This window comes from Coregonus clupeaformis, chromosome 14 (genome assembly GCF_020615455.1).
Source record: "Coregonus clupeaformis isolate EN_2021a chromosome 14, ASM2061545v1, whole genome shotgun sequence".
In the NCBI taxonomy this organism is placed as follows: domain Eukaryota; kingdom Metazoa; phylum Chordata; class Actinopteri; order Salmoniformes; family Salmonidae; genus Coregonus; species Coregonus clupeaformis.
This window is the reverse complement of record NC_059205.1, coordinates 16,118,578-16,144,649: the sequence shown is the minus strand read 5'-3', so window position 1 is coordinate 16,144,649 and position 26,072 is coordinate 16,118,578. Positions and strand designations below refer to the sequence as shown.

General features: G+C 43.1%; 1 protein-coding gene across 1 annotated transcript; it reads right to left on the bottom strand.

The window, feature by feature from the left end:
• Positions 1–25,883, bottom strand: LOC121581568 (GRAM domain-containing protein 2A). The gene is made up of 13 exons (XM_041897069.2): positions 25,695–25,883; positions 14,522–14,683; positions 14,347–14,407; positions 14,104–14,176; positions 13,619–13,722; positions 7,458–7,547; positions 7,285–7,356; positions 6,969–7,076; positions 6,598–6,679; positions 6,380–6,460; positions 6,160–6,259; positions 1,980–2,090; positions 1–1,514 (listed from the first exon to the last, which is right to left on the bottom strand). The coding sequence occupies exons 1-13, from the start codon at positions 25,733–25,735 to the stop codon at positions 1,493–1,495; spliced, it is 1,107 nt and encodes a 368-aa protein (XP_041753003.2). The 5' UTR covers positions 25,736–25,883; the 3' UTR covers positions 1–1,492.
• Between the last annotated feature and the right edge of the window lie 189 nt (positions 25,884–26,072).

The following is a 26,072-nucleotide window of genomic DNA, read 5'->3' as shown; positions in this document are numbered from 1 at the left end:
CCTTTCTCTGTGATTGTCATTCTAGTGGAATCCAGAAAGAACAAAACCCTGTCCTCAAACATTTACATCAAAAAGTGCAAAGTTCTGAGCAAAGACACAAAACATTCACATCATTTAGTGGCTGGATTTATCCTCAAGCCGACTACTTTTTTCCTCATTGTTAGGCTATTTGATGTGTCATTTTTATAAAAAGCTTACTAATCAGCTAATTACGGTATAGGCTACTGCTGTAGATAGTAGGCTACAACGCATAATGAAACAACCCCTAGTAAACTAGTGTTTTGAAGGTGGACTGACTGTATAGTTGTTTTGCAAAACAACTTTCTATCCAAGCTGGGAGAGAGCGCAAGGACGGCTCATGTCATGCACGTTCAGGTAGCCTATACAGGACAGTTGTATATTTAAATCTATTGGTAGCTGATTAGTATGCTGTTGCATCGGACAGTAATTTTACAATCTGCAATGTTTGAATTTCCAACTTTAATTACCGAATAGGTTATTACATTATTGCCGCCAGCCAGCAGACACCATGTAGGAGGCTACAGCTTCATGAAATGTTAAGCTTAGCATGAGAAAATGACGACCAAATAGGCCTACCAATAATAATGTATCTATCTAACATGCGCCACAGAAAGCCTATAATCGATTCGATAGGCAGCCGCATAGACATGTTGCAATTTCAGCACTATGGACAGCGATCAGTAATCTATACTTTGAGTGGTTGTCTGGCTGACGCGTTCGATTTTATTTTAGGGAGGGGAGGGGCCGAACTCCGACTTGCAGGGGTCCAGAGAAACTGCTTTATGCCAGTGATCAATCCATTTTAGTTTACAGGGTGACATTCAAGAACTGTATTAAGAAGAACAAATATATTTCAAGTAGCCTTTTCTCAAATACATGATTTTATAGATTGAAAGTATACTACACATATTGATTGATACACTAATAATAATTGTGAGTACAGTAGGCTTTTTTTTATGAGGAGAGAGTGCCCCTTGCTGGCCTGTTAGGGCCACTGACAGTTAGACACTTTCTCTAAAATGAATTTGCCAGCAAATTTGAGATTCCTTTACAAAAAGAACACAATTTACAGCAAGACATCAAAACAGGCATTACCAGTTAAGCTGAGATAAACAAATAGTGCAGTAAAACAATTGATTTTAGGAGTGGACTGCGACTGCCTGAAATCAAATTCTACTGAATACCAAGAGAAAAAAAAAGGCATGTTGCTTTGTGTGAAGTCAAGGTTATCCACATTTCTGGCAAACACCACTAGGGGGTGATAGAGTCGTAGTTTTTAAGTGATCTGTCTCCTCAACACATTAGCAGGATCCAGAAATAAATATTGAATATATCATCAATGGTCCAGCTCACGAGTCACAAGATGACGTGAAATTGAAAGCCTTTATAAGTGGATCTGCATAGTTTGTTGTACTGTGGCTTTGGACAAACAGACTTGCTCTTTATTCTTCCTGCTGTATGTCTCTTCAGGCTACGTTTCCTTGTACCTGTATCTGTAAATGAAGAAGGAGCAGTGGGAGGAGGAAGAGAATCACTCTCCCACATATTTTCACACATTATCACATGCAGACACGCACACATACATATTAAAAAAGTGAAGACTCAAATTCCCACAAGGGGTGTTCCTGTGGTTATGGTTATGTATAAGTGGAGTGATTTGCAGAAAAACAAGAGACATTCCTCCGGGGCCGTTTATCTTCTAACCTCCTGTTATTGCTGCTGCTGATGATGTCTGAGAACATTCCGTCTACACAACCGGTTTGAGCTACCTTGCCTTACCATAATGCATGCTTCACCATACATCGTTTAATGGTTTTTAATTTGAGAAGTGGCTTCCTTTTTTTTATGTACAAGTTTGGAGTTCCTTGAAAGTGCTTGATAGTATCACAACAAAGAACAGTAATCTATGGAAAACTACCCCAAGGTGTGTGTGTGTGTGCGTGTGCGTGTTTGCTCACTCTCTGTGGTGTATGGAGAACTCAGGCAGGGCCCCTAGGGAACTCAGCTGCTCCTCCAGCGCTAAGATCCGCAGGCCAATGTACCCTGACGACAGCAGTAGAAACACCACCCTACACACACACACACACACACACACACACACACACGTTGGTGGATAAGATACAGTACTTCCTGATTGCTTGCTTACCATCAGTTTGGTTTTTACTTCACCTGACTTAGCACATATCCCTAATCTTTATTGTTTACATTGTTGAATACTGTTTTATCGCACATGAAAGGTAATCTCTCTACAGTCAAATGTGTGATATCAAATCTAATTCAATCTATATAAATCTATCAGCGTTAGGTGTAATTCAATATGACTTGATTCATCCCCTGAGGGGCAATTAGCAAGTATTGTCAGAGCACAAACACACAATTACATGTATCCTCCACAGTCCACAGGCAACTAATGAAAGAGCAAACAATGGAGACAGTGGCAAGGAAAACTGATCTACTATAGGCCTTGTAGGTTGGATAAAAGAAAGAGAAGAAGAAACCGTGAGAGGAACCAGACTCTGAAGGGGGAGCCCATTATTTTGTTCACAGTACATAACAGTATGCCCATCTGGAGAACACATTGTGCTTAGAAAACCAGATCCATCTACAGTGCCTTCCTATTCATACCCCTTGACTTATTCCACATTTTGTTGTGTTATAGCCTGAATTCAAAATGGATAAAATACTTTTCTCACCCATCTACACAAACTAGCCCATAATGACAAAGTGAAAACATGTTTTTAGAAATGTTAGCAAATTTACTGAAAATATAATACAGAAATATCTCATTTACATAAGTATTCACACCCCTGAGTCAATACTTTGTAGAAGCACCTTTGGCAGCGATTACAGCTGAGAGTCTTTCTGGGTAAGTCACTAAGAGCTTTCCACACCTGGATTGTGCAACATTTGCCCAGTATTCTTTTCCAAATTCTTCAAGCTCTGTCAAATTGGTTGTTGATCATTGCTAGACAACCATTTTCAGGCCTTGCCATAGATTTTCAGGTAGATTTAAGTAAAAACTGTAACTCGGCCACTCAGGAACATTCACTGTCTTCTTGGTAAGCAACTACAGTATAGATTTGTCCTTGTGTTTTAGGTTATTGTCCTGCTAAAAGGTGAATTCATCTCCCAGTGTCTGTTGGAACGCAACCTGAACCAGGTTTCCTTCCTCTCCAGCAACTGAGTTAGGAAGGACGCCTGTATCTTTGACTGGGTGTATTGATACACCATCCAAAGTGTAATTATACTGAACAAAAATATAAACGCAACATGGAACAATTTCATTGATTTTACTGATTTACAGTTCATTTGAGGAAATCAGTCAATTGAAATAACTTAATTAGGCCCTAATCTATGGATTTCACATGAGTGGGAAAATAGATATGCATCTGTTGGTCACAGACACCTTAAAAAACATGGGCCTCACAATGGGCCTCAGGATCTGGTCACTGTATTTTTGTGCATTCAAATTGCCATCGATAAAATCCAATTGTGTTCGTTGTCCGTAGCTTATGCCTGCCCATACCATAACCCCACCGCCACCAAGCACTCTGTTCACAACCTTGACATCAGCAAACCGCTTGCCCACATGACGCCATACACGTGGTCTGCGGTTGTGAGGCCGGTTGGACGTACCGCCACAATCTTTACTCCTGAACTTATTTAGGCTTGCCATAACAAAGGGGTTGAATACTTATTGACTCAAGACATTTCAGCTTTAAATTTTTTATTAATTTGAACAAAATTTGAAAAAACATAATTCCACTTTGACGTTATGGGGTATTGTGTGTAGGCCAGTGACAAACAATTGCAATTTCATGAATTTAAAATTCAGGCTGAAACACAACAACGTGGAAAAAGTCAAGGGGTGAAAATACTTTCTGAAGTTACTGAATCTACCCATCTCTCCAGGTATTAACCTGCTATAAACAGCCAATCAGATGGCTCCTAACCAGTCCAGAAAGACAACATACCTAAGCAAACAGACTGTTAGGCAGGCACCTGCACTTCCTTGAAACAGTGATTATATAGCCAAAGGAACCAGGAAATCTGGTCACAATGCAGACACGATAGATTCATAAGAGATACATTTGAATATCGTGTCGACACATGTCAGAAAATGGACAAGATCAGAACAAAGGTCAATGCAAATAGTCCAGGTAGCCATTTGATTAGCTGTTCAGCAGTCTTATGGCTTGGGGGTAGAAGCTGTTAAGGAGCCTTTTGGACCTAGACTTGGTGCTCCGGTACCGCTTGCCGTGCAGTAGCAGAGAGAACAGTCTATGACTACGGTGGCTGGAGTTTTGGCAATTTTTAGGGCCTTCCTCTGACAACGCCTGGTATAGAGGTCCTGGATGGCAGGAAGCTTGGCCCCAGTGATGTACTGCACCATACGCATTATCCTCTGCAGCGCCTTGTGGTCGGAGGCCGAGCAGTTGCAACCAGTCAGGATGCTCTCGATGGTACAGTTGTATAACTTTTTGAGGATCTGAGGACCCATGCCAAATCTTTTCAGTCTCCTGAGGGAGAATAGGAATTGTCATGCCCTCATCGACTGTCTTGGTGTGTTTGGATCACGATAGTTTGTTGGTGATGTGAACACCAAGGAAATTGAAGCTCTCGACCTGCTCCACTACAGCCCCGTCGATGAGAATGGGGGCGTGCACGGCCCTCCTTTTCCTGTAGTCCACAATCATCTCCTTTGTCTTGACCACGTTGAGGGAGAGGTTGTTGTCCTGGCACCACACTGCCAGGTCTCTGACCTCCTCCCTATAGGCGGTCTCATCGTTGTCGGTGATCAGACCTACCACCGTTGTGTCGTCGGCAAACTTAATGATCACATAGGTGTTCCTTTTGTCCAGGTGGGAAAGGGCAGTGTGGAGTGCAATAGAGATTGCGTCATCTGTGGATCTGTTGGGGCGGGATACGAATTGGAGTGGGTCTAGAGTTTCTGGGATGATGGTGTTGATGTGAGCCATGACCAGCCGCTCAAAGCACTTCATGGCTACGAGTGCTACGAGTCGGTATTCATTTAGGCAGGTTACCTTGGTGTTCTTGGGCACAGGGACTATGGTGACCTACTTGAAACATATAGGTATTACAGACTCGGTCAGGGACAGGTTGAAAATGTCAGTGAAGACACTTGTCAGTTGGGTCAGCGCATGCTCTGTGTACGTATCCTGGTAATCCGTCTGACCTGTTTAAAGGTCTTACTCACATCGGCTACGAGGAGCGTGATCACACAGTCTTCCGGAACAGCTGGTGCTCTCATGCATGCTTCAGTGTTGCTTGCCTCGAAGCACGCATAGAAGTAATTGAGCTCATCTGGTAGGCTCGTGTCACTGGGCAGCTCGCGGCTGGGCTTCCCTTTGTAGTCCGTAATAGTTTGCAATTCTTTCCACATCCGACGAGCATCAGAGCCGGTGTAGTAGGATTCAATCTTAGTCCTGTATTGACGCTTTGCCTGTTTGATGGTTCATCGGATGGCATAACGGGATTTCTTATAAGCATCCTGGTTAGAGTCCCGCTCCTTAAAAGCAGAAGCTCTACCCTTTAGCTCAGTGCGGATGTTGCCTGTAATCCATGGCTTCTGGTTGGGGTATATACGTACGGTCGCTGTGCGGACGACATCATCGATGCACTTATTGATGAAGCCGGTGACTGATGTTAAATACACCTCAGTGCCATCGGATGAATCCTGGAACATATTCCAGTCTGTGCTAGCAATACAGTCCTGTAGCTTAGCATCTGCATCATCTGACCACTTCCATATTGTGCGATTCACTGGTACTTCTTGCTTTAGTTTTTGCTTGTAAACAGGAATCAGGAGGATATAATTATGGTCAGATATCAACCAGGCTTCTGATCGTGAACTACAGAATGTTCTGTGACTCCTATACATAAAAAAATGCAGCTTATGATCAAAGATTCAAACTTTCCCTTGTGTTACGTAATACTTCTGAAGCTAACAGTAGTCTTAAGATGTGTTTAGATGAACACGCCCATCATCACATGTGGCAGTGTGTGTGGATAAGAGAAGAGGTGAGGGAAGGGCTTCAGCATCTAGGTCTAGACACTGAGAGGATAGAGAGGTAGAGAGACGGTGGAGGGAAAGACAGAGAGGTGGATGGTACTCACAGAAACAGATAGATGGAGAGGAGGACGTTGAGGTTGCTCATCTCTCTGATGAGGAGGAGGGATTTAATCCTTTCAGGGACTCTCCAAACCCACGAGTCAGCTGATCAAGAGAATAAAAAAATGGATTATTCAAACAACATTTAAGTGTGTGTTTGCACATGTGTGGGTGTGTGTGTACGTGTGTGTGCGTCTGTGTGTGTTTCAGTGTGTGTTTAACTACCTGAGTCTTCCGCCTCGGTGAATGTGAACTGATCGTCCTGGTCTATGCTAATGCTGCTTCTAGGAGTGGAGCTACCCCTCCCTGAGGAAGATTAACATGTATTTATTATAATTGTTCTATCATAACATAATATTCTCTTTTATGTCTTCTTTTATTCCTATTTTCCCTCCTTTCTTTCTCCTGTCGGTCCAGAAACATCCTAAGACAGTCTTTCTAACCTCTGCTGGACATGTCATGGTAGACGGCCTCTTTAGGATGGCTCCGGTCCATACTGTCCTCCAGGCTTGAGTGGCTGGAGATCTGCGGGCAGGGAAGGGGTGAAAAGAAAAGGAAAGTATGCTTGTGTGTCTGATCACGACAAGCCCATGATTTATCTGAATGGTGTCTTAATTCCACACAAAATAAAATGTCAAGTGATTTCTGGAGTTATGGGAAATTCCAGGGCACTTTCTTTTAATGTCACAAAGTGCACAGTGCAGATCAACCATGAGGAAAATACGTACGTTTGTCAACCAAGGACAGACATTTGTCATAAGCAGTCAAAGCAGAACTGGGCAGTACATGGTGGGACTTGATGATCGGGTCTTACCGTGTCTATGTCCTGATCCACGTCGTCAACACCGTTCTCTCCTGGGGAGACGTGGGAACTGCTGTTACCATTCTCCCCCTGCTCCCCCTGCTGCTGTGTGAACACAGTCTGACACACAATGCAGTGTGTTAAATAATATTCTCTTTGGTGAATACAGAGAACAGAGAAAGACAAATAAAGTAGAGGATAATTGCAGATGATAGATAAGGAGATAGAAAGGGGGTGAATAAGAGGGGAGAGTGAAAGAGGGAGAGAGTGATATAGAGGGAGGAAGAGAGAGCGAAAGAGAGAGAGGTCAGAGATTATGAGGGTATACCTGTGCTTGTGTACACACAGACTGCAGGATTTCGTAACACACTTGCCGGTTCCGCAAAGACACAAACAAATACTGAAACACAGACAAAACAGAATAAGGGACTACGCAACAACCCACATGCAAAGACACATGCACTCAAACAAAGACTAACAGGGCCACTGTGGGTTTCTGACCTTGTCTCCATCCGTAGTGTGGATGGAGAGCATTGACAAGGCTGAGTTCTGCTTTTTCACTTCCTTAACACTGGACACTTGAACCACCACCTACAACAAGAAACAGGTACAACATCAACATCAACTTCACAAATACCACAGACCACAACTGTGCATCTACTTCTACTTAGTGCCCTCCATAATTATTGGGACAGTGAAGCATTTTATCTCTTTTGGCTCTATACTCCAAATGTCTGGATTTTAAATCAAACAATGACTATGAAATTAAAGTGCGGACTGTCAGCTTTAATTTGAGTGTATTTTCATCCATATTTGTTGGAAGCATTTGCTTTTTGTTTTAGTTGTGTTTCAGATTATTTTGTGCCCTGTAAGGGTTGGTGTGAGGTGTGACCCAGGTGCGGTGCAGGTTAGACAGTAGGCAGTAGGCAGAGATGGTGAAACAAGGAACTTTACTGATGGTCCCAAAGCCAGGATAAAAAATAACAGAATTTACACAAAAAAGAAAGGCGGAGCAAATAAGACTCCAAAAAACAGGCAGACAGCCAAAAATATTAAATACTAACTATGACTGAAATAATCAATAAACAGGGAGAACACTTCCCACGTACCTGTCCATACGTCCCACGATCAGACACTGATTAGCACTGCTTGGCATAGTGAAACTAGCAGTGAAAACGGAGCAAGGGAACACAGGGAAGTGAGGGCATAAATACACAGTTGAATCAGATAGACACAGGTGACACCAATAGGAAGATGATTTGTCCCGACTGTGAGTGAGGAGGTGCCTAAGGTTGTCGGAGGATGACACATAGAGGTTCGCTCAGTGCACCCCCCCAAAAGAACGGCCCTAGCCGTTCACCTCGGCGCTTCCGGGTGGAGGTGACGGAATGTTGTTATCAGCCCTGGGTCCAGAATGTCCCTCCTGGGCACCCAGGACCGCTCCTCTGGCCCATAACCCTCCCAGTCCACCAGAAATTGGAGACCCCTCCCCACCCGCCGGCAGTCCAGGATCCGGTCCACAGTAAAAGCTGGCTGCCCTCCGACGAGGCGCAGCGGAAAAACAGGACGAGGAGGGGGAGCCAGGGGACAGGTGGCGATGAGCTTGAGGAGGGACACATGGAATGTGGGATGCACCCGCATTGTGGGGGGAAGTTGCAGGCAGTAGGCAACTCTGAATGGCCCGACGAACCAGGGGGACAGCTTCCTGGACTCCACGTGGAGGGTAATATCCTGCGTGGAGAGCCACACCCTCTGTCCCGGGCGAAAGACCGGGGCCGGGCGACGTCTGTGGTTGGCCTGATGTTGAGACCTGAACGAGGCCCGCTTAAGCGCTGCCCATACCTGCCTCGAAGTGTGCGGCGACAGCGACTGATGTGGGCATGGACTGACGGGACCGCCGCCTCCTTCTCTTGCTCAGGGAATGGGGGGGTTGGTATCCGTATTGGCACTGGAAGGGGGACAGGCCGGTGGACAAACAGAGAAGGGTGTTGTGGGCGTACTCCGCCCATGCCAGTCACTGACTCCACGTAGCTGGGTTGCTGGAGGCGTAGCACCTCAGCACCCCCTCCAGATCCTGGTTGACGCACTCTGTCTGCCTATTCGACTGGAGATGGAAGCCGGAAGACAAGCTGACGAAGGCACCGAGGCAGGTGGCGAACGCCTTCCAGAACCTGGAGGCGAACTGAGGGCCCCGATCTGACACCACATCTTGGGGAAGGCCATGGACCCGGAAAACGTGCTGCACCACCAATTTAGCCATCCCCTGGGCCAATGGGAGTTCAGGAAGGGGAATGAAGTGGGCAGCCTTAGAGAACCGGTCCACAACGACCAGGATGACTGTGTATCCATCAGAATGGGGTAGGGCGGAAATTAAATCCAGCGAGATGTGGGACCAGGGGCGCTTGGGGATAGGCAGGGGTCAGAGCAGCCCTGCCACAGACTGACGTGAGCTCTTCGTGCGTGCGCACACCGGACAAGCAGCCACGAAGACGCGCGTATCCCCCTCAGCAGATGGCCACCAGAACCTCCTACGCAGGAACTCCAACGTCCTGGCGCCTCCCGGATGGCTGGTGAGGTTGGACGCATGCGCCCACTGAAGCAGTCACAAGCGCGCAGCCTTGGGTACGTACATCCTCCCCGATGGACCTCCGCCCAGATCGGGCTCCCGCCGTAGCGCTGATCTGACCAGCCCATCGATTCCCCACGAAACTGGGGCAGCAATCAGGGCGTTGGGGACAATGGGATTGTCCCTCTCCTCCAGGTCCACGGGGTCGAACTGCCGGGAAAGCGTGTCAGGCTTGGTGTTCTTCGACCCCGGATGGTATGAGATGGTGAACCGGAACCTGGTGAAGAACAACGCCCACCTGGCCTGGCGCGAGTTGAGCATCTTGGCCCCCTGAATGTAGGCTAAGTTCTTGTGGTCAGTCCATACGACAAATGGATGGGCGGCCCCCTTTAGCCAATGTCTCCACTCCCCCAGGGCGAGCTTGACCGCTCCGCCGGGGACAGCCGACGGGAGAAAAGCGCGCAGGGGTGAGTCTTACAGTCCGTGAGGAACCGCTGGGACAGGATTGCTCCCACCGCAATGTCTGAAGCATCCACCTCCACAATGAACGGCAGGGACGGATCAGGATGCCTAAGAACCGGGGCTGATGTAAAGCGGAGCATCAGCGCATCAAATGCGTTCCCCGCTTCTGGGGTCCAGGCGAACGAACGTACGCTCGTCTGGGTGACGGCTGTCAGGGGAGCGGCTAGGGAGCAAAAATTGCGAATGAATCGCATATAAAAATTAACTAATCCTGAAAACCGCTGTAGTTGCTTGAGGGATGAGGGCTGGGGCCAATCCAGTACCGCGCTGACCTTGGCTGGGTCCCCCTGGGTGACGATGAACCCCAAGAAGGAGACTGTCTCAGTGTGGAACACACACTTCTCCGCCTTCACGTAGAGCTGGTGACCGAGAAGGTGTTGGAGGACATGCCGAACATACTGCTAGTGTTCACTCATGTCCTTCGAAAATATGAGGATATCATCCAAATACACGGACGCTGTAGTCGAGGAGGTCCCGGAGCACGTCATTGACCAACGCCTGGAACACCGCAGGCGCGTTGGCTAGACCAAACGGCATGACTTGGTACTCGTAATGCCCACTGGGTGTGTTAAACGCCGTCTTCCACTCGTCCCCCTCCCTAATCCTCACCAGGTTGTAGGAATTACGTACGTCCAGCTTGGTGAAGACCCGGGCTCCTTGCAACAACTGGAATGCCGTCGTCATCGGGGGAGTGGGTAGTGGTTCTTAACCGTGATGTCATTGAGCGCCTGGTAATCAATGCACGGCCGCTGCCCACCGTCCTTTTTCCCCACGAAGAAGAAGTCCGCGCCCGCGGGTGAGGTAGAGGGACGGATGTGACCCTCGACAAGTGCCTCGTCGATATACTCCTTCATGGCCAGCATCTCCAGCAGGGACAAGGAAAACAATCGCCCTCGTGTGGGCATGGCGCCCGGCAGGAGATCGATAGCACAGTCGTATGGCCTATGAGGAGGTAAGCCCTTAGCACGCCTCTTACTAAACACCTCCCCAGATCCCAATACTCCCAAAGAACGCCTGGCAGGTCTGGGCTGGTGACAGATTCTGTAGCCGCCGTCCTCCCGGTGGCAACCGCCGCTAGGGCGGAAGGCGGTTCGGAGTGCGGGACCTGGGGAAGAGGTGAGGACTGGTAGGTGGTCTGGGATGGTTGTTTGGGCTGATGAGTGGTCGGTGGAGACCGGAACAGGACGGGGGTGACGCCTCCCTCCAGGATGAGCCGCCCCATGGACCAGTCTATCCGGGGTTTGTGGGCGACCAGCCAGGGGTGCCCGAGGACGAGGCCCATGACCGGAATGGGCTCGGAGAGGGAGAGTAACGGAATGCTCCACTCTTGGGCAAGCCCCGCGTCCATCAGGTTTCCCGCGGCCCCAGAATCCACCAGTGCATGCGCCCGACGCGCAGCGCGGGCCCACTGAACCCTGATGGGGAGAAAAGTCCGGGAGTCTCTGGAGTTTGGGTTTCGGTTCCGGCTCTCTAACACCCCTCCAGATACTAGCGAGCCCTCCCGTTTCCCGGCTTCTCCGGGCATGATTTGCAGTGGTGACCTGTCTGGCTGCAGTACAGGCAACGTCCCTGGCGCAGACGCCTCTGCCTCTTCATCCTGGCCAAGTGTGCCGCACCCAGCTGCATAGCCTCCTCCTGAGGCGTCTCCTCCCTGAATTGGCGGAAAGCCTCCGGGCTGAAATGGGGACGCGGAGGCGCGCCTTTCATCATGCCTCTCTTGTGCACCCTCTCATGAGGCCGATTGTCTACCCGCACCGAGAGGTCGACGAGGCCGTCCTGTCGCTCAGGCAGCTCCCTGAAAGAGAGTGTGTCCTTTATCCCCTCCGATAGCCCCTGAGCGTAAAGGACAACCAGGGCGGCCTCCACCCATCCTGCCTCTCGAGCCCAGGTCCGGAACGCCACGGAGTAGTCCGCCACCGAATGGTCACCCTGCTGATAGGCCAAGAGTCGCCTCCCGGCCTCGTGGCCCCACACCACCTGAGAGGTGTCAAACACCTTGCATAGCTCCCGGGTGAATAGGTAGGAATCAGAGCACGCTGGAGTTTGGCTCTCCCACTCTGAGTTAGCCCAGGAAAGGGCCCGACCCGTCAACAGAGTGATAATGTAGGCCACCCGGCCCTGCTCCATTGGGAAGGAGGAGGGTTGTAGGCTGAATATCAGGGAACACTGGGTGAGGAATTCCCTGCAGCCCTCTGGTCGTCCGTCGTACCTCTCCGGAGGTGGTAGGCGGGGTTCCCGTGATGTCACAGTCGAGACTGGAGATGCCGCTGCCGCGGCTTCCGCTCCGCCGGCTGCCGGCACTGGTCGGGTGTCCACCCGGCTCTGCACGGCGATCATCAGCTGGCGGAGATTCTTGGTGATCTGCTGCAGGCTGCGGTCGTACTGGTTCAGCATGGCTCCCTGCATTGCCAATGCGCTATGATACTGTGCTGCCTCCGCTGGGTCCATAGTGGCTCAGTTTTCTGTAAGGGTTGGTGTGAGGTGTGATCCAGGTGCGGTGCAGGTTAGACAGTAGGCAGTAGGCAGAGATGGTAAAACAAGGAACTTTACTGATGGTCCCGAAGCCAGGATACAAAATAACGGACTTTACACGAAAAAGAAAGGCGAAGCAAATAATACAAAATACTAACTATGACTGAAATAATAAATAAACAGGGAGAACACTTCTCACGTACCTGTCCATACGTCCCGCGATCAGACTCTGATTAGTACTGCTTGGTATAGTGAAACTAGCAGAGAAAACTGAGCAAGGGAACACATGGAAGTGAGGGCATAAATACACAGGTGAATCAGATAGACACAGGTGACACCAATAGGAAGATGATTTGTCCCGACTGTGAGTGAGGAGGTGCCTAAGGTTGTCGGAGAATGACACCTAGAGGGTCGCTCCGGAACTGCGACCCCCTCCTGTAACAGTGTCCAATATAAATGAATGGTAAATAATGTATTGTGTCATTTTGGAGTCACTTTTATCTTAAATAAGAATAGAATATGTTTCTAAACACTTCAACATAAATGTGGATGCTACAGTGATTACGAATAATCCTGAATTAATTGTGAATAATGATGAGTGAGAATGTTACAGATGCACAAATAACTTACCCCTAAGAGATGCTAACCTCTCACCATCACAATAACAAGGGACGTTTTTTGGGAGGGGTATGATATTTGTGTGTCTGTAACTTTCTCACTCATCAACAAATTTGTAGAGTCAGAAGCTTGATGTAGTCATTGCGTGCTATGAATATGGGACCAAATACTTAACTTTTTACTACTTTAATACACATAAGTGAATTTCTCCTAATTATTTTGTTCCCTTAAAATGGGGGGACTATGTACATAAAGTGCTGTAATTTCTAAACGGTTAACCCAATATGGATGAAAATACCCTCAAATTAAAGTTGACAGTCTGCACTTTAACCTCATAGTCATTATTTGATTTCAAACCTTTGGAGTATAGAGTATAGAGTCAAAAGAAGAACAAATGATTCACTGTCCCAATAATTATGGAGAGCACTGTATGTTGGCGAACTTGGTGTTATCTACTCTACTCTACTATATTTGAATCTCTTACCTTGGTGTGTTTGAGGAGTATGGAGGAGTAGAAACACACATAGTTGACAGACACAAATAGCTTCCCGTGATACAACACGTCCTTCTGCAGGGCACAGGTGAATGCTGAAAACACAACCAGAGAACAGTGCCAAATGAGAGAGACACAGAAAGTTTCTGCCTGAAATGTCCCTTATCCCCAGAATACAGCGTGATGTTCTGTATGCCGTCCTAAGCAGCTGAGGGCACGTTAAAATATTGTGCAAAGTGAGTGCATAAGTGTTTTAATGTAATTAGTTGTTAGCAAGGAGCACAATGCACAATGCCATCCTCATGATGCCATCAGGTTGTGGAATGAATTATAATGAATGTCCCAAAGCATGAATTGTTGTGTCGACTCCATAAGCAAACATGCTAGACATGAATCCACATGCAGCACAGACAGACAGTCAATGGACGACGACAAAATAATAAATATGTACTGATAATGTACTGATATCAACTCACCATGAGTTAGTTTCTCCTCTGCATGAATGTCTTGGAAGATTTTGTGAAAGGTTTTGTTGTATTTCACAAAGCTCTACAAGAGAGAGAGGAAATTATCTAATTAATCAATCAATCAACCAATTAAGGAATTAATAAATCATTTAATCAGGACGTATTTCCGAGCCAGATCGAAGAACCCAAACATGTAGTGGAGAAGCAATAGTACCTCCAGGGTGTTGTACTGTACATTTCAAATGTGCTTACATTTTTGGTGATGATGACGCCATCAGGCCGATGGACGCTCTCCTCCTCTATGGTCTGTGACCTGTGGACAGGGAGATCACAATTACACACGCACATATGGATTTAGAGGGTTTTGTTTCCCCCAGTCCAAATCCTGTTCTAGTCATTGCACTTGCTTTCATAAGTAACCTCTGACCTGAGTGAGTTACTCCTGTTCAGGCTGCATCCCAGCTCTTGTGTTTCCAGCTGTGCCTCCTCTAGACTGTGGCTTTTCCTCCTCTCTCCACTCTTCTTAGGCCTACTGCGGCTGCCTCTCCTCTGGTCCAGCAGACTACCTCCACCACCATTCTCCAGGGACCTGGAGGAACAGGACACTAAACGGTCACAGAGTGTTGTCACCTGGGTCTGTAAACACTTTCTGTTTAGAGGTCATGTTTACCTATTTGTATATTCACCTACAGTATAGGTCTTACTTTGTAATTAACATTATGGTGGTTTCGAGAACTATAAAGTTGTGGATTTAATTTAAATTTCAGACAACTGATTCACCTACCTGGGTAGGTTTTGTGCTGCTCTAACAATTCATTAATACAGGAGCAATTAGGGATAAGTGCCTCGCTCAAGGGCACATTGACAGATTGTTCACCTAGTTGACTCGGGCATTCGAACCAGCAACATTTACATTTACATTTACATTTACGTCATTTAGCAGACGCTCTTATCCAGAGCGACTTACAAATTGGTGCATTCACCTTATAGCCAGTGGGATAACCACTTTACAATGTGTTTTTTTTCACTTACATTTTTAAAAATATATATATATATATATTTTTTTTTTTTTAATTTTTTTGGGGGGGGGGGTTGGGGTAAGGGAGGGGTAGAAGGATTACTTTATCCTATCCCAGGTTTACTGACCCAACACTCTTAACCAATAGGCTACCTGCATCATCGACGGCTAACATGATACCATCAGACAACCATAAAGAAGAGTTGAATGGTTGCCAGAGCAGTTCTAGCTAGTAGTCGACAAGATAGTCAATAACACTTTAAGGGTTAAATTAGCTGTATAAAACATATGTGGCATCCAGGTCAAAGCATCCATTTGCATTTTAAATGATCAGAACATGCCACATGCAAAGTGTGTGTTATACGATGTTTAAGTTCCCCCACCTGAGGCTGGGAGAAAGCAAACAGAGGCTGGGAGAAAGCAAGCAATGGAAATTGAATATACATGCATCTTTGTTAATCCTGTTCCAGCGTAATACCTTAATTATTGTTCCACTCCTTCCGGACAATATAGGCCTAATAGTAACAAAAGCTATTACATTTACAACTCAAAAAGTCAAACTTCAATGTTTAATGCGCAAATAAAATGCACTACAACATTACAGAATTAAAGAGTCCTCAAAACAATATTTATTCAAGAAGGGCTTGAGTATATACAGTTGAAGTTGGATGTTTACATACACCTTAGCCAAATACATTTAAACTCAGTTTTTCACAATTCCTGACATTTAATCCTAGTAAGAATTCCCTGTTTTAGGTCAGTTAGGATCACCACTTCATTTTAAGAATGTGACACGTCAGAATAATTATAGAGAGAATTATTTATTTCAGCTTTTATTTCTTTCATCACATTCCCAGTGGGTCAGAAGTTTACATACATTCAATTAGTATTTGGTAGCATTGCCTTTAAATTGTTTAACTTGGGTCAAACGTTTCAGGTAGCCTTCTACAAGCTTCCCACAAAAGTTGGGTGAATTTTGGCCCATTCCTCCTCACAGAGCTTGTGTAACTGAGTCAGGTTTGTAGGCCTCCTTGCACACACACACTTTTTCAGTTCTGCCCACAAATGTTCTATAGAATTGAGGTCAGGGCTTTGTGATGGCCACTCCAATACCTTGACTTTGTTGTCCTTAAGCCATTTTGCCACAACTCTGGAAGTATGCTTGGGGTCATTGTCCATTTGGAAGACCCATTTGCGACCAAGCTTTAACTTCCTGACTGATGTCTTGAGATGTTGCTTCAATATATCCACATCATTTACCTTCCTCATGATGCCATCTATTTTGTGAAGTGCACCAGTCCCTCCTGCAGCAAAGCACCCCCACAGCATGATGCTGCCACCCCCGTGCTTCACGGTTGGGATGGTGTTCTTCGGCTTGCAAGCTACCCCCTTTTTCCTCCAAACATAACGATGGTCATTATGGCCAAACAGTTCTATTTTTGTTTCATCAGACCAGAGGACATTTCTCCAAAAAGTATGATCTTTGTCCCCATGTGCAGTTGCAAACTGTAGTCTGGCTTTTTTATGGCCGTTTTGGAGCAGTGGCTTCTTCCTTGCTGAGCGGCCTTTCAGGTTATGTCGATATAGGACTCGTTTTACCGTGGATATAGATACTTTTGTACCTGTTTCCTCCAGCATCTTCACAAGGTCCTTTGCTGTTGTTCTTGGATTGATTTGCACTTTTCGCACCAAAGTACGTTTATCTCTAGGAGACAGAACGTGTCTCCTTCCTGAGCGTATGATGGCTGCGTGGTCCCATGGTGATTATACTTGCGTACTATTGTTTGTACAGATGAACGTGGCACCTTCAGGCATTTGAAAATTGCTCCCAAGGATGAACCAGACGTGAAGGTCTACACATTTTTTTCTGAGGTCTTGGCTGATTTCTTTTGATTTTCCCATGATGTCAAGCAAAGAGGCACTGAGTTTGAAGGTAGGCCTTGAAATACATCCACAGGTACACCTCCAATTGACTCAAATGATGTCAATTAGCCTATCAGAAGCTTCTAAAGACATGATATCATTTTCTGGAATTTTCCAAGCTGTTTAAAGGCACAGTCAACTTAGTGTATGTAAACTTCTGACCCACTGGAATTGTGATACAGTGAATTATAAGTGAAATAATCTGTCTGTAAACAATTGTTGGAAAAATACTTGTGTCATGCACAAAGTAGATGTCCTAACCGACTTGCCAAAACTATAGTTTGTTAACAAGAAATGTGTGGAGTGGTTGAAAAACAAGTTTTAATGACTCCAACCTAAGTGTTTGTAAACTTCTGACCCACTGGAATTGTGATACAGTGAATTATAAGTGAAATAATCTGTCTGTAAACAATTGTTGGAAAAATACTTGTGTCATGCACAAAGTAGATGTCCTAACCGACTTGCCAAAACTATAGTTTGTTAACAAGAAATGTGTGGAGTGGTTGAAAAACAAGTTTTAATGACTCCAACCTAAGTGAATGTAAACTTCCGACTTCAACTGTACATATCCAGTACAGAAAGCGGATTCACCTCCTCCCGTCTAGACCAGCCTGTAATTTCTGAGTCTAGACAAGGACCAACAAATGTAAGTATTTGTTTGAAATGTGTGCCTTTTATTATGCAATTTGTATTTCAAAAATATATTGTCAAGTCATGAATTTGATTATTTTTTTATTTAAAATATATACTTACGGTATATACAAAATAAAGATTATATTAAAACTAAAACAAACAAAAAAAGCAATAAGATGTAATGCAAAACAACCTGTTTGTATCTCATAAATGACAAAATAAATTGAAAGTTATTCATTTTAAGCTGATCTTAAAAAATAAAAACAAAGGTCCTAAAGGGTATGGCTGCAATGCATTTTGGGGAAAATATTACACTTTATATACATCAGAGAAGACTGAAATATGACAAAACCATTTGACATAGACACACCCGATTTTCTGCGTTAAAAATAAATACATGTTTATTGCAAATATTAATAACATTCCACCCATGAGGCCAGTAGGTCATTTGACTACAGGAAAGGGATTTATTAAGACAAAAACGAAAGGAGGGTGGTTAGTCAGGGTGGATGGGTTGGCATATAACACAAAATGTCTGGCAACCCAAAGGTTGCTTGTTTAAATCTCATCACGGACAACGTTAGCATTTTAGCTAATAAGCAACTTTGCAACTACTAGTATGTGAGTATGTGAGTATGTGCGTGTGTGCTTGTCTGACGTCTGTTGTGGGGGGGTGGGGATGTTGGGGGGAGGGTATGGGATGGACCGCAGGAATTATTTGCTGGGATAATGATTACTTGTCAAGGAATTAAATGTAATACAATGGCAATCCGGGTTATATGTTAGAATCCTACGCGTGAACTGCCGACATTATTACGCATATTAATTGATAATGATGAAAAATAGGATATGCATAATTAAAAAATAAATAAATAGATATATATATATAGAGGTGAAAGCATTGGAAATGCTTTTGGCGGTTGACCTGCTTTTGGCGGTTGACCTGCTTTTGTTTTGTGGGTGGCACTATGTGCTGTTTTCGATGGATGGGTCCTGGCCTCTCGGGGCCTTAGGGATACGGAGGGACGTGGGTGGGATGCTGATCACGCGATGACGGCTCAACTTGGGATGGGAAGGGGCTTTAGCGGGGAATTAGTGGAGAACAATTGAAGGGCTACTCCGTAGCAATGCAAATATCACGGTACAGCTATATGGACACTCAATCATTACGCTATTTTTTATTGGTAAATTTACAAACATATATAATGATAAATAGACTTGAAACTTGTATCTCATTATGGTGTATGGTGAAATAAGTATAGCCAGTTATAATTGTAATGGCTTAGCTGATAATAACAAAAGAAGAACAATATTTACATGGCTCAAAGAGAAGGAATATAATATCTATTGTATACAGGAAACTCATTCAACAATTCGAGATGAAGTAGCGTGGAAAAAAGAATGGGGGAAATATACTTCTCCCATGGGCAAAGAAATTCAAAAGGGGGTGATGATATTAATTAATAGTAATTTCGATCCAAATGTGCAAATTGTACAAATAGATACACAAGGTAGATGGATTATTTTAAATATGTTATTGGACCATAAACAGATATGGCTCATTAACCTTTATGGACCAAATAATGATGATCCACAATTCTTTGACAATATATATAATAAATTATCAAGCCTGCAAGCAACTCAAGACAATATTATTATGGTGGGGGATTATAATACTGTTTTAAATAGCTCAATGGACCGTAAAGGAAATCACACCACAAACAATCACCCACATGCTCTTAAGGAAATTGTGAATGTCATGGATACATTAGAACTAGTAGATATATGGAGGCTTAAATATACTGATCTAGTGAGATATACATGGCGGAGACTGAATCAAGCTAGTCGTCTTGACTTCTTTCTTATCTCATTCTCGTTGGCACCAAAAGTAAAAAAAAGTGTTGATAGGGGACAGAATGCGGTCAGACCATCATGTAATAGGCATATATATTACTCTTACTGAATTTCCACGTGGGCGAGGATATTGGAAATTTAATCAAAGCCTATTGGATGATAATTTATTTATAATTAGAACAAAGGAATTTATAACTGATTTTTTCCAACATAACAGAGGTACAGCGAATCCCCTTATTGTATGGGACACCTTTAAATGTGCCTTTAGAGGCCATGCAATTCAGTACTCATCTCGAAAACAAAAGCAATTTAGGTCAAAAGAGTTTATACTAAGAAAGGAAATAGAAAGTCTAACAGAACAGATAGATGGCAATAAAAACTGTAACATAGAGGCTCAGAATAAATTAGAGGAAAAACAAAAGAAATGGAGAAACTTATTCAAGAAAGATCAAGTGTAACATATTATAAAAATAAAGCAAACTGGATGGAATATGGGGAAAAATGCACAAAATTCTTTTTTAATCTTCAACATAGGAATGCTACCAAAAATAACTTAATGAAACTGGTTACAATTGACGGAGTCACCCATGATTCACCAAATGACATTTTGAAGGAAGAAACAAAGTACTTTAAGCATATGTTTTCTTTTCAGTCACCTCCATCTCCTCTAACTGAAGCTAATTGTAGAGATTTTTTTTCTATTGATAATGTCAAATTAACAGCCACACAGAAAGACTCATGTGAAGGTGAAATTACAGAGGAGGAACTTCTGGATGCAATTAAAGACTTTAAGTCTGGGAAAACTCCAGGGTTGGATGGCATACCAGTCGAGGTATACCAAACCTTTTTTGATATACTAAGAGGACCGTTATTAGCATGTTTTAACCACTCCTATGTAAATGGTAGATTATCTGACACTCAAGAAGAAGGACTGATCTCATTATTACTGAAACAGGATACAAGTGGAAAATATAAAGATCCAGTCCATTTACAAAATTGGAGGCCCCTTACACTTCAGTGTTGTGATGCAAAAATCCTAGCAAAATGTATAGCGCATAGAATTAAAAAGGTATTGCCGGATATTATTCATTCTAATCAGACAGGTTTTTTACATGGAAGATACATTGGAGATAATATAAGGCAAGTATTGGAAACATTAGAACACTATGGAAAATATGGGAAACCAGGCCTGCTATTCATAGCAGACTTCGAAAAAGGCATTTGATAAAGTTCGACTGGGGTTTATATATAAATGCCTGGAGCATTTCAATTTTGGAGAATCTCTTATAAAATGGGTCAAAATCATGTATAGTAACCCTAGGTGTAAAATAGTAAATAATGGCTATTTCTCAGAAAGTTTTAAACTGTCAAGAGGAGTGAAACAAGGTTGTCCACTATCGGCATATCTATTTATTGTGGCCATCGAGATGTTAGCGATTAAAATCAGATCTAATAATAATATCAGAGGATTAGAAATAAAGACCTTAAAAACAAAGGTGGCATTGTACGCTGATGATTCATGTTTTTTTTAAATCCACAACTAGAATCCCTCCACAGCCTCATAGAGGATCTAGATACATTTTCTAACCTCTCTGGATTACAACCAAATTATGACAAATGTACTATATTACGTATTGGATCACTAAAAATACAATTTTTACATTACCATGTAGTTTACCAATAAAATGGTCTGATGGTGATGTGGATATACTGGAATACATATCCCAAAGGAAATAAATGAACTCACTTCAATAAATTTTAATAGAAAATTAGCAAAAATAGATAAGATCTTACTACCATGGAAAGGAAAATACCTGTCAATTTGTGGAAAAATCACCCTGATTAACTCATTAGTATTATCACAGTTTACCTATTTGCTTATGGTCTTGCCTACGCCTAGCGAACAGTTTTTTAAATTATATGAGAAAAAAAATATTCAATTTTATTTGGACGGCAAGCCAGACAAAATTAAAAGAGCATATTTATATAATGAATATGAATTCGGAGGACAGAAATTATTAAATATTAAAGCATTAGACCTATCACTAAAAGCTTCAGTCTTACAAAAGTTATACTTAAATCCGAACTGGTTCTCAAGCAAATTAGTAAGATTGTCTCACCCAATGTTCAAGAAAGGCCTTTTTCCCTTTATTCAGATTACAACCTCACACTTTCAGTTATTTGAAAAGGAAATAATCTCCCCAAATGTCACTATTTCTAAAACAAGCCATAGAAAGTTGGTTGCAATTTCAATTTAATCCTCCAGAAACGACAGAACAAATAATGCAACAAATATTGTGGTTAAATTCAAATATACTAATTGACAAAAAACCTTTATTTTTTGACAGAATGTTTAAAAAAGGTATAATCTTTGTAAATGATATCATCGGTAGGACTGGTGGAGTTATGACGCACATGCAGCTAACAAAAACATATGGAAATGTCTGCTCTACCCAAAATTACAACCAAATAATGGCAGCATTACCGCAAAAATGGAAGAGGAAAGTGGAAGGGGGAGAAAGTAAGGAACTTGTCTGTCGGCCTTGCATTAAAGAACATAATTGGTTAAGGAAAACTGTGATAAATAAAAAAATATATCAGTTTCACTTAAGGACCAAAGGATTGACAGCCGTCCCATATAGATTGCAAAATAGTTGGGAAGAGATCTTTGATGTACCGATCCCATGGCATAGTGTTTATGAACTGACACGCAAAACGACACCGGATTCAAAAATTAGAATCTTTCAATTTAAATTACTATATAAAATCCTTGCTACCAATAGAATGTTATTTATATGGGGGATACAATCTTCCCAGCTCTGCAGATTTTGCTGTGAAGAGACGGAATCATTGGACCATTTGTTTTGGTTCTGTCCATTTGTAGCTTGTTTTTGGACACTGGTCCAGGAATGGCTAAAGGATTGCAATATTTACCTGGAACTAACCTTGCAGATAGCATTACTGGGTGATCTGAAAAGTCATAGTCAATCAATCAATAATATAATAATACTTTTAGCAAAGCTATTTATTTTTAACTCTCAATCTGTAGAAGCAATGAGAATAGAAAGGTTCAGAATTATTGTAAAACATCACAGCACGGTTGAAATATATATGGCAAATAGAAATCCGATATGGATGGTGTTAAGAGATAGATGGGAGGTATTGAATAGAGTTGAAGGATGGGACTAATAACAAATAACAACAAATAATAACAAAGATAGCTAATAATGTAAAGCATACTGTGTCCATAATAAGTATATAGGCTGTATGTTGGGAGCTTTTGGGAAAGAGCACAGTTAGAAAGATATGGCATATAGAAGCAAACCGGATGGACATCATGAAAACGATCGGAGAGGTTGAGAGTAGAAGTAGTTCAGGAGCAAAAAATTAATAAATAATAATAATAATAATAATGATATATATGTATGTATGTATATGTATATATATATGTATATATATAATAGAATTATTGTAAAATTAACTGTGTCCATAAGGTGTAGATAGTAAGTATAGACCGGAAGTAGAGACCTGGGCATTGTTGTTCACTAATTTACTCCAAGTAGGGAAAGGATGGTGGGGTTGAAAAGTAATAAAGGGGAGTATATATATAAAAAAAAAAAAAAAAAAAAAATGGGGGATTGGAAGTGATGCAGACAATTACATTGATAGAAGATACAATCTATCTGCAATATTAAGCTGATCCATTCCCCCAAAGAAGAAACAAAAAAAAAAAAAAAAAAAAAACTTTGCAACTACTTACTATTTTTAGCTACTTTGCAACTACTTAGCATGTTAGCTAACCCTTCCCCTAACCTTAACCCTTTAAGCTAACTCCTTATCCTAACCCTAACCCTAACCTTAACCTTAACCCTAAACTTAACCCTAACCTTAACCCCTAGTCTAGCTAACATTAGCCACCTACAGTGGCTTGCGAAAGAATTCACCCCTCTTGGCATTTTTCCTATTTTGTTGCCTTACAACCGGGAAATAAAATGGATTTTTTGGGGGTTTGTATCATTTGATTTACACAACATGCCTACCACTTTGAAGATGCAAAACATTTTTTATTGTGAAACAAACAGGAAATAAGACAAAAAAAACAGAAAGCTTATATAATAATAATTTGTAGAGACAGTCTCTTGGGGTATGTCTGTATAAGCTTGGCACATGTAGCCACTGGGATTTATGCCCATTCTTCAAGGCAAAACTGCTCCAGCTCCTTCAAGTTGGATGGGTTTCGCTGGTGTACTACAATCTTTAAGTCATACCACAGATTCTCAATTGGATTGAGGTCTGGGCTTTGACTAGGCCATTCCAAGACATTTAAATGTTTCCCCTTAAACCACTCAAGTGTTGCTATAGCAGTCTGCTTAGGGTCATTGTCCTGCTGGAAGGTAAACCTCCATCCCAGTCTCAAATCTCTGGAAGACTGAAACAGGTTTCCCTCAAGAATTTCCCTGTATTTATCGCCATCCATCATTCCTTCTAGTCTGACCAGTTTCCCAGTACCTGCTGATGAAAAACATCCCCACAGCATAATGCTGCCACCACCATGCTTCACCGTGGGGATGGTGTTCTCGGGGTGATGAGAGGTGTTGGGTTTGCGCCAGACATAGCGTTTTCCTTGATGGCCAAAAAGCTCAATTTTAGTCTCATCTGACCAGAGTACCTTCTTCCATATGTTTGGGGAGTCTCCCACATGCCTTTTGGCGAACACCAAACGTGTTTGCTTATTCTTTTCTTAAAGCAATGGCTTTTTTCTGGCCACTCTTCCGTAAAGCCCAGCTCTGTGGAGTGTATGGCTTAAAGTGATCCTATGGACAGATACTCCAATCTCCGCAGTGGAGCTTTGCAGCTCCTTCAGGGTTATCTTTGGTGTCTATGTTACCTCTCTGATTAATGCCCTCCTTGCCTGGTCCGTGAGTTTTGGTGGGCGGCCCTCTCTTGGCAGGTTTGTTGTGGTGCCATATTCTTTCTATTTTTTAATAATGGATTTAATGGTGCTCCCTGGGATGTTCAAAGTTTCTGATATTTTTTTTATAACCCAACCCTGATCTGTACTTCTCCACAACTTTGTCCTTGACCTGTTTGGAGAGCTTCTTGGACTTCATGGTGCCGCTTGCTTGGTGGTGCCCCTTGCTTAGTGGTGTTGCAGATTCTGGGGCCTTTCAGAACAGGTGTATATATACTGAGATCATGTGACAGATCATGTGACACTTAGATTGCACACAGGTGGACTTTATTTAACTAATTATGTGACTTCTGAAGGTATTTGGTTGCACCAGATCTTGTTTAGGGGCTTCATAGCAAAGGGGGTGTATACTGTACTTATGCACACACCACTTTTTTTGAAACAAGTTCTTTTTTTCATTCCACATCACCAATTTGGACTATTTTGTGTATGTCCATTACATTAAATCCAAATAAAAATCTATTTAAATTACAGGTTGTAATGCAACAAAATAGAAAAAACGCCAAGGGGGATGAATACTTTTGCAAGGAACTGTAGCTAACGTTAGTGTTGGCCACCTAGCCACCTAGCCAACGTTAGCCACAACAAATTGGAATTCGTAACATATCATACGTGTTGCAAATTAATTTCATATTGTACGAATTGCAAATCGTAACAAACATATCATACAAATTATAATTTGTACCATAACATACGAAATGGATGATGGACATCCAAAAATGTATACCTTACCTACCAAACGTAACATATCACTCTAATTTGAGTGTCCCGGCTTTTCATTTACTATGTTACGTCTACCCCTGAGTCCAAATTGCAGCAACAAACAAGTTCCCTTCCTTCCCTCGCTTTCTCTTTCTCCACTCAGGTGAATCCTCCAATCAGACTAACCAATTTGTGAAACTGCAATAAGGAAGGTGGAATGGCCCAAACCCCCTATGGGTGGGTTCTAATCTATGTGGTATGTACTACTGTATGTTTGAGGAATGAACAATATTCAATACTGTAATATCCTATTAGAAAATCCAATAAGATTCAGTTAAGGGACATTCCTACATCCTAATGTAAACATAAACACAGGAGAGGGTCTCTACAGCTGGAGTTTAACTGAGCCTGTCTATAACTGGTCAAAAACACCATATGTATAGCAAATCATAATAATAAATCAATTATTTAAAAAAAGTTTGATTGGTTGATACTCACACTAAACTGTCGAGGGAGAACCTCCGGTGCTTCATGTTCATCGTCTGGAGTGGTTAAATGTCTCACACTCCCACTCAGCTCCTCTCCACTCCACTTTTCTGTACCTCCACTGACTGTGTCGGTGTAAACCGACTCTCTCACACACACACTTAGCAACTCTGTACTTCACTGTGCAGCAGTATACGCCCAGCCTGTCTCTCTAGTTTCCTACCTGGCTTTAGCCCACAGAGAGAGACAGCTGATAGATGGCTAGAGGGAGTGACAGCCTTCTCCTGTTACCAGCCTATCCTCTTCAAGCTTATTGTTGGCTTCATCTATCAACTTCTGGGAGCAGGAATACCATTCAAGCTTAACCAATCAACTTTGGAGTCCCAAGCC

Coding starts and splice junctions, on each gene's coding strand:
- LOC121581568 (XM_041897069.2), bottom strand. CDS start 25,735: ATGAACATGAAGCACCGGAGGTTCTCCCTCGACAGTTTAGT. Junction 14,408..14,521: donor AACAGGAGTAACTCACTCAG/GTCAGAGGTTAC, acceptor CCCTGTCCACAG/GTCACAGACCATAGAGGAGG. Junction 14,177..14,346: donor GCGTCATCATCACCAAAAAT/GTAAGCACATTT, acceptor TCTCTCTTGTAG/AGCTTTGTGAAATACAACAA.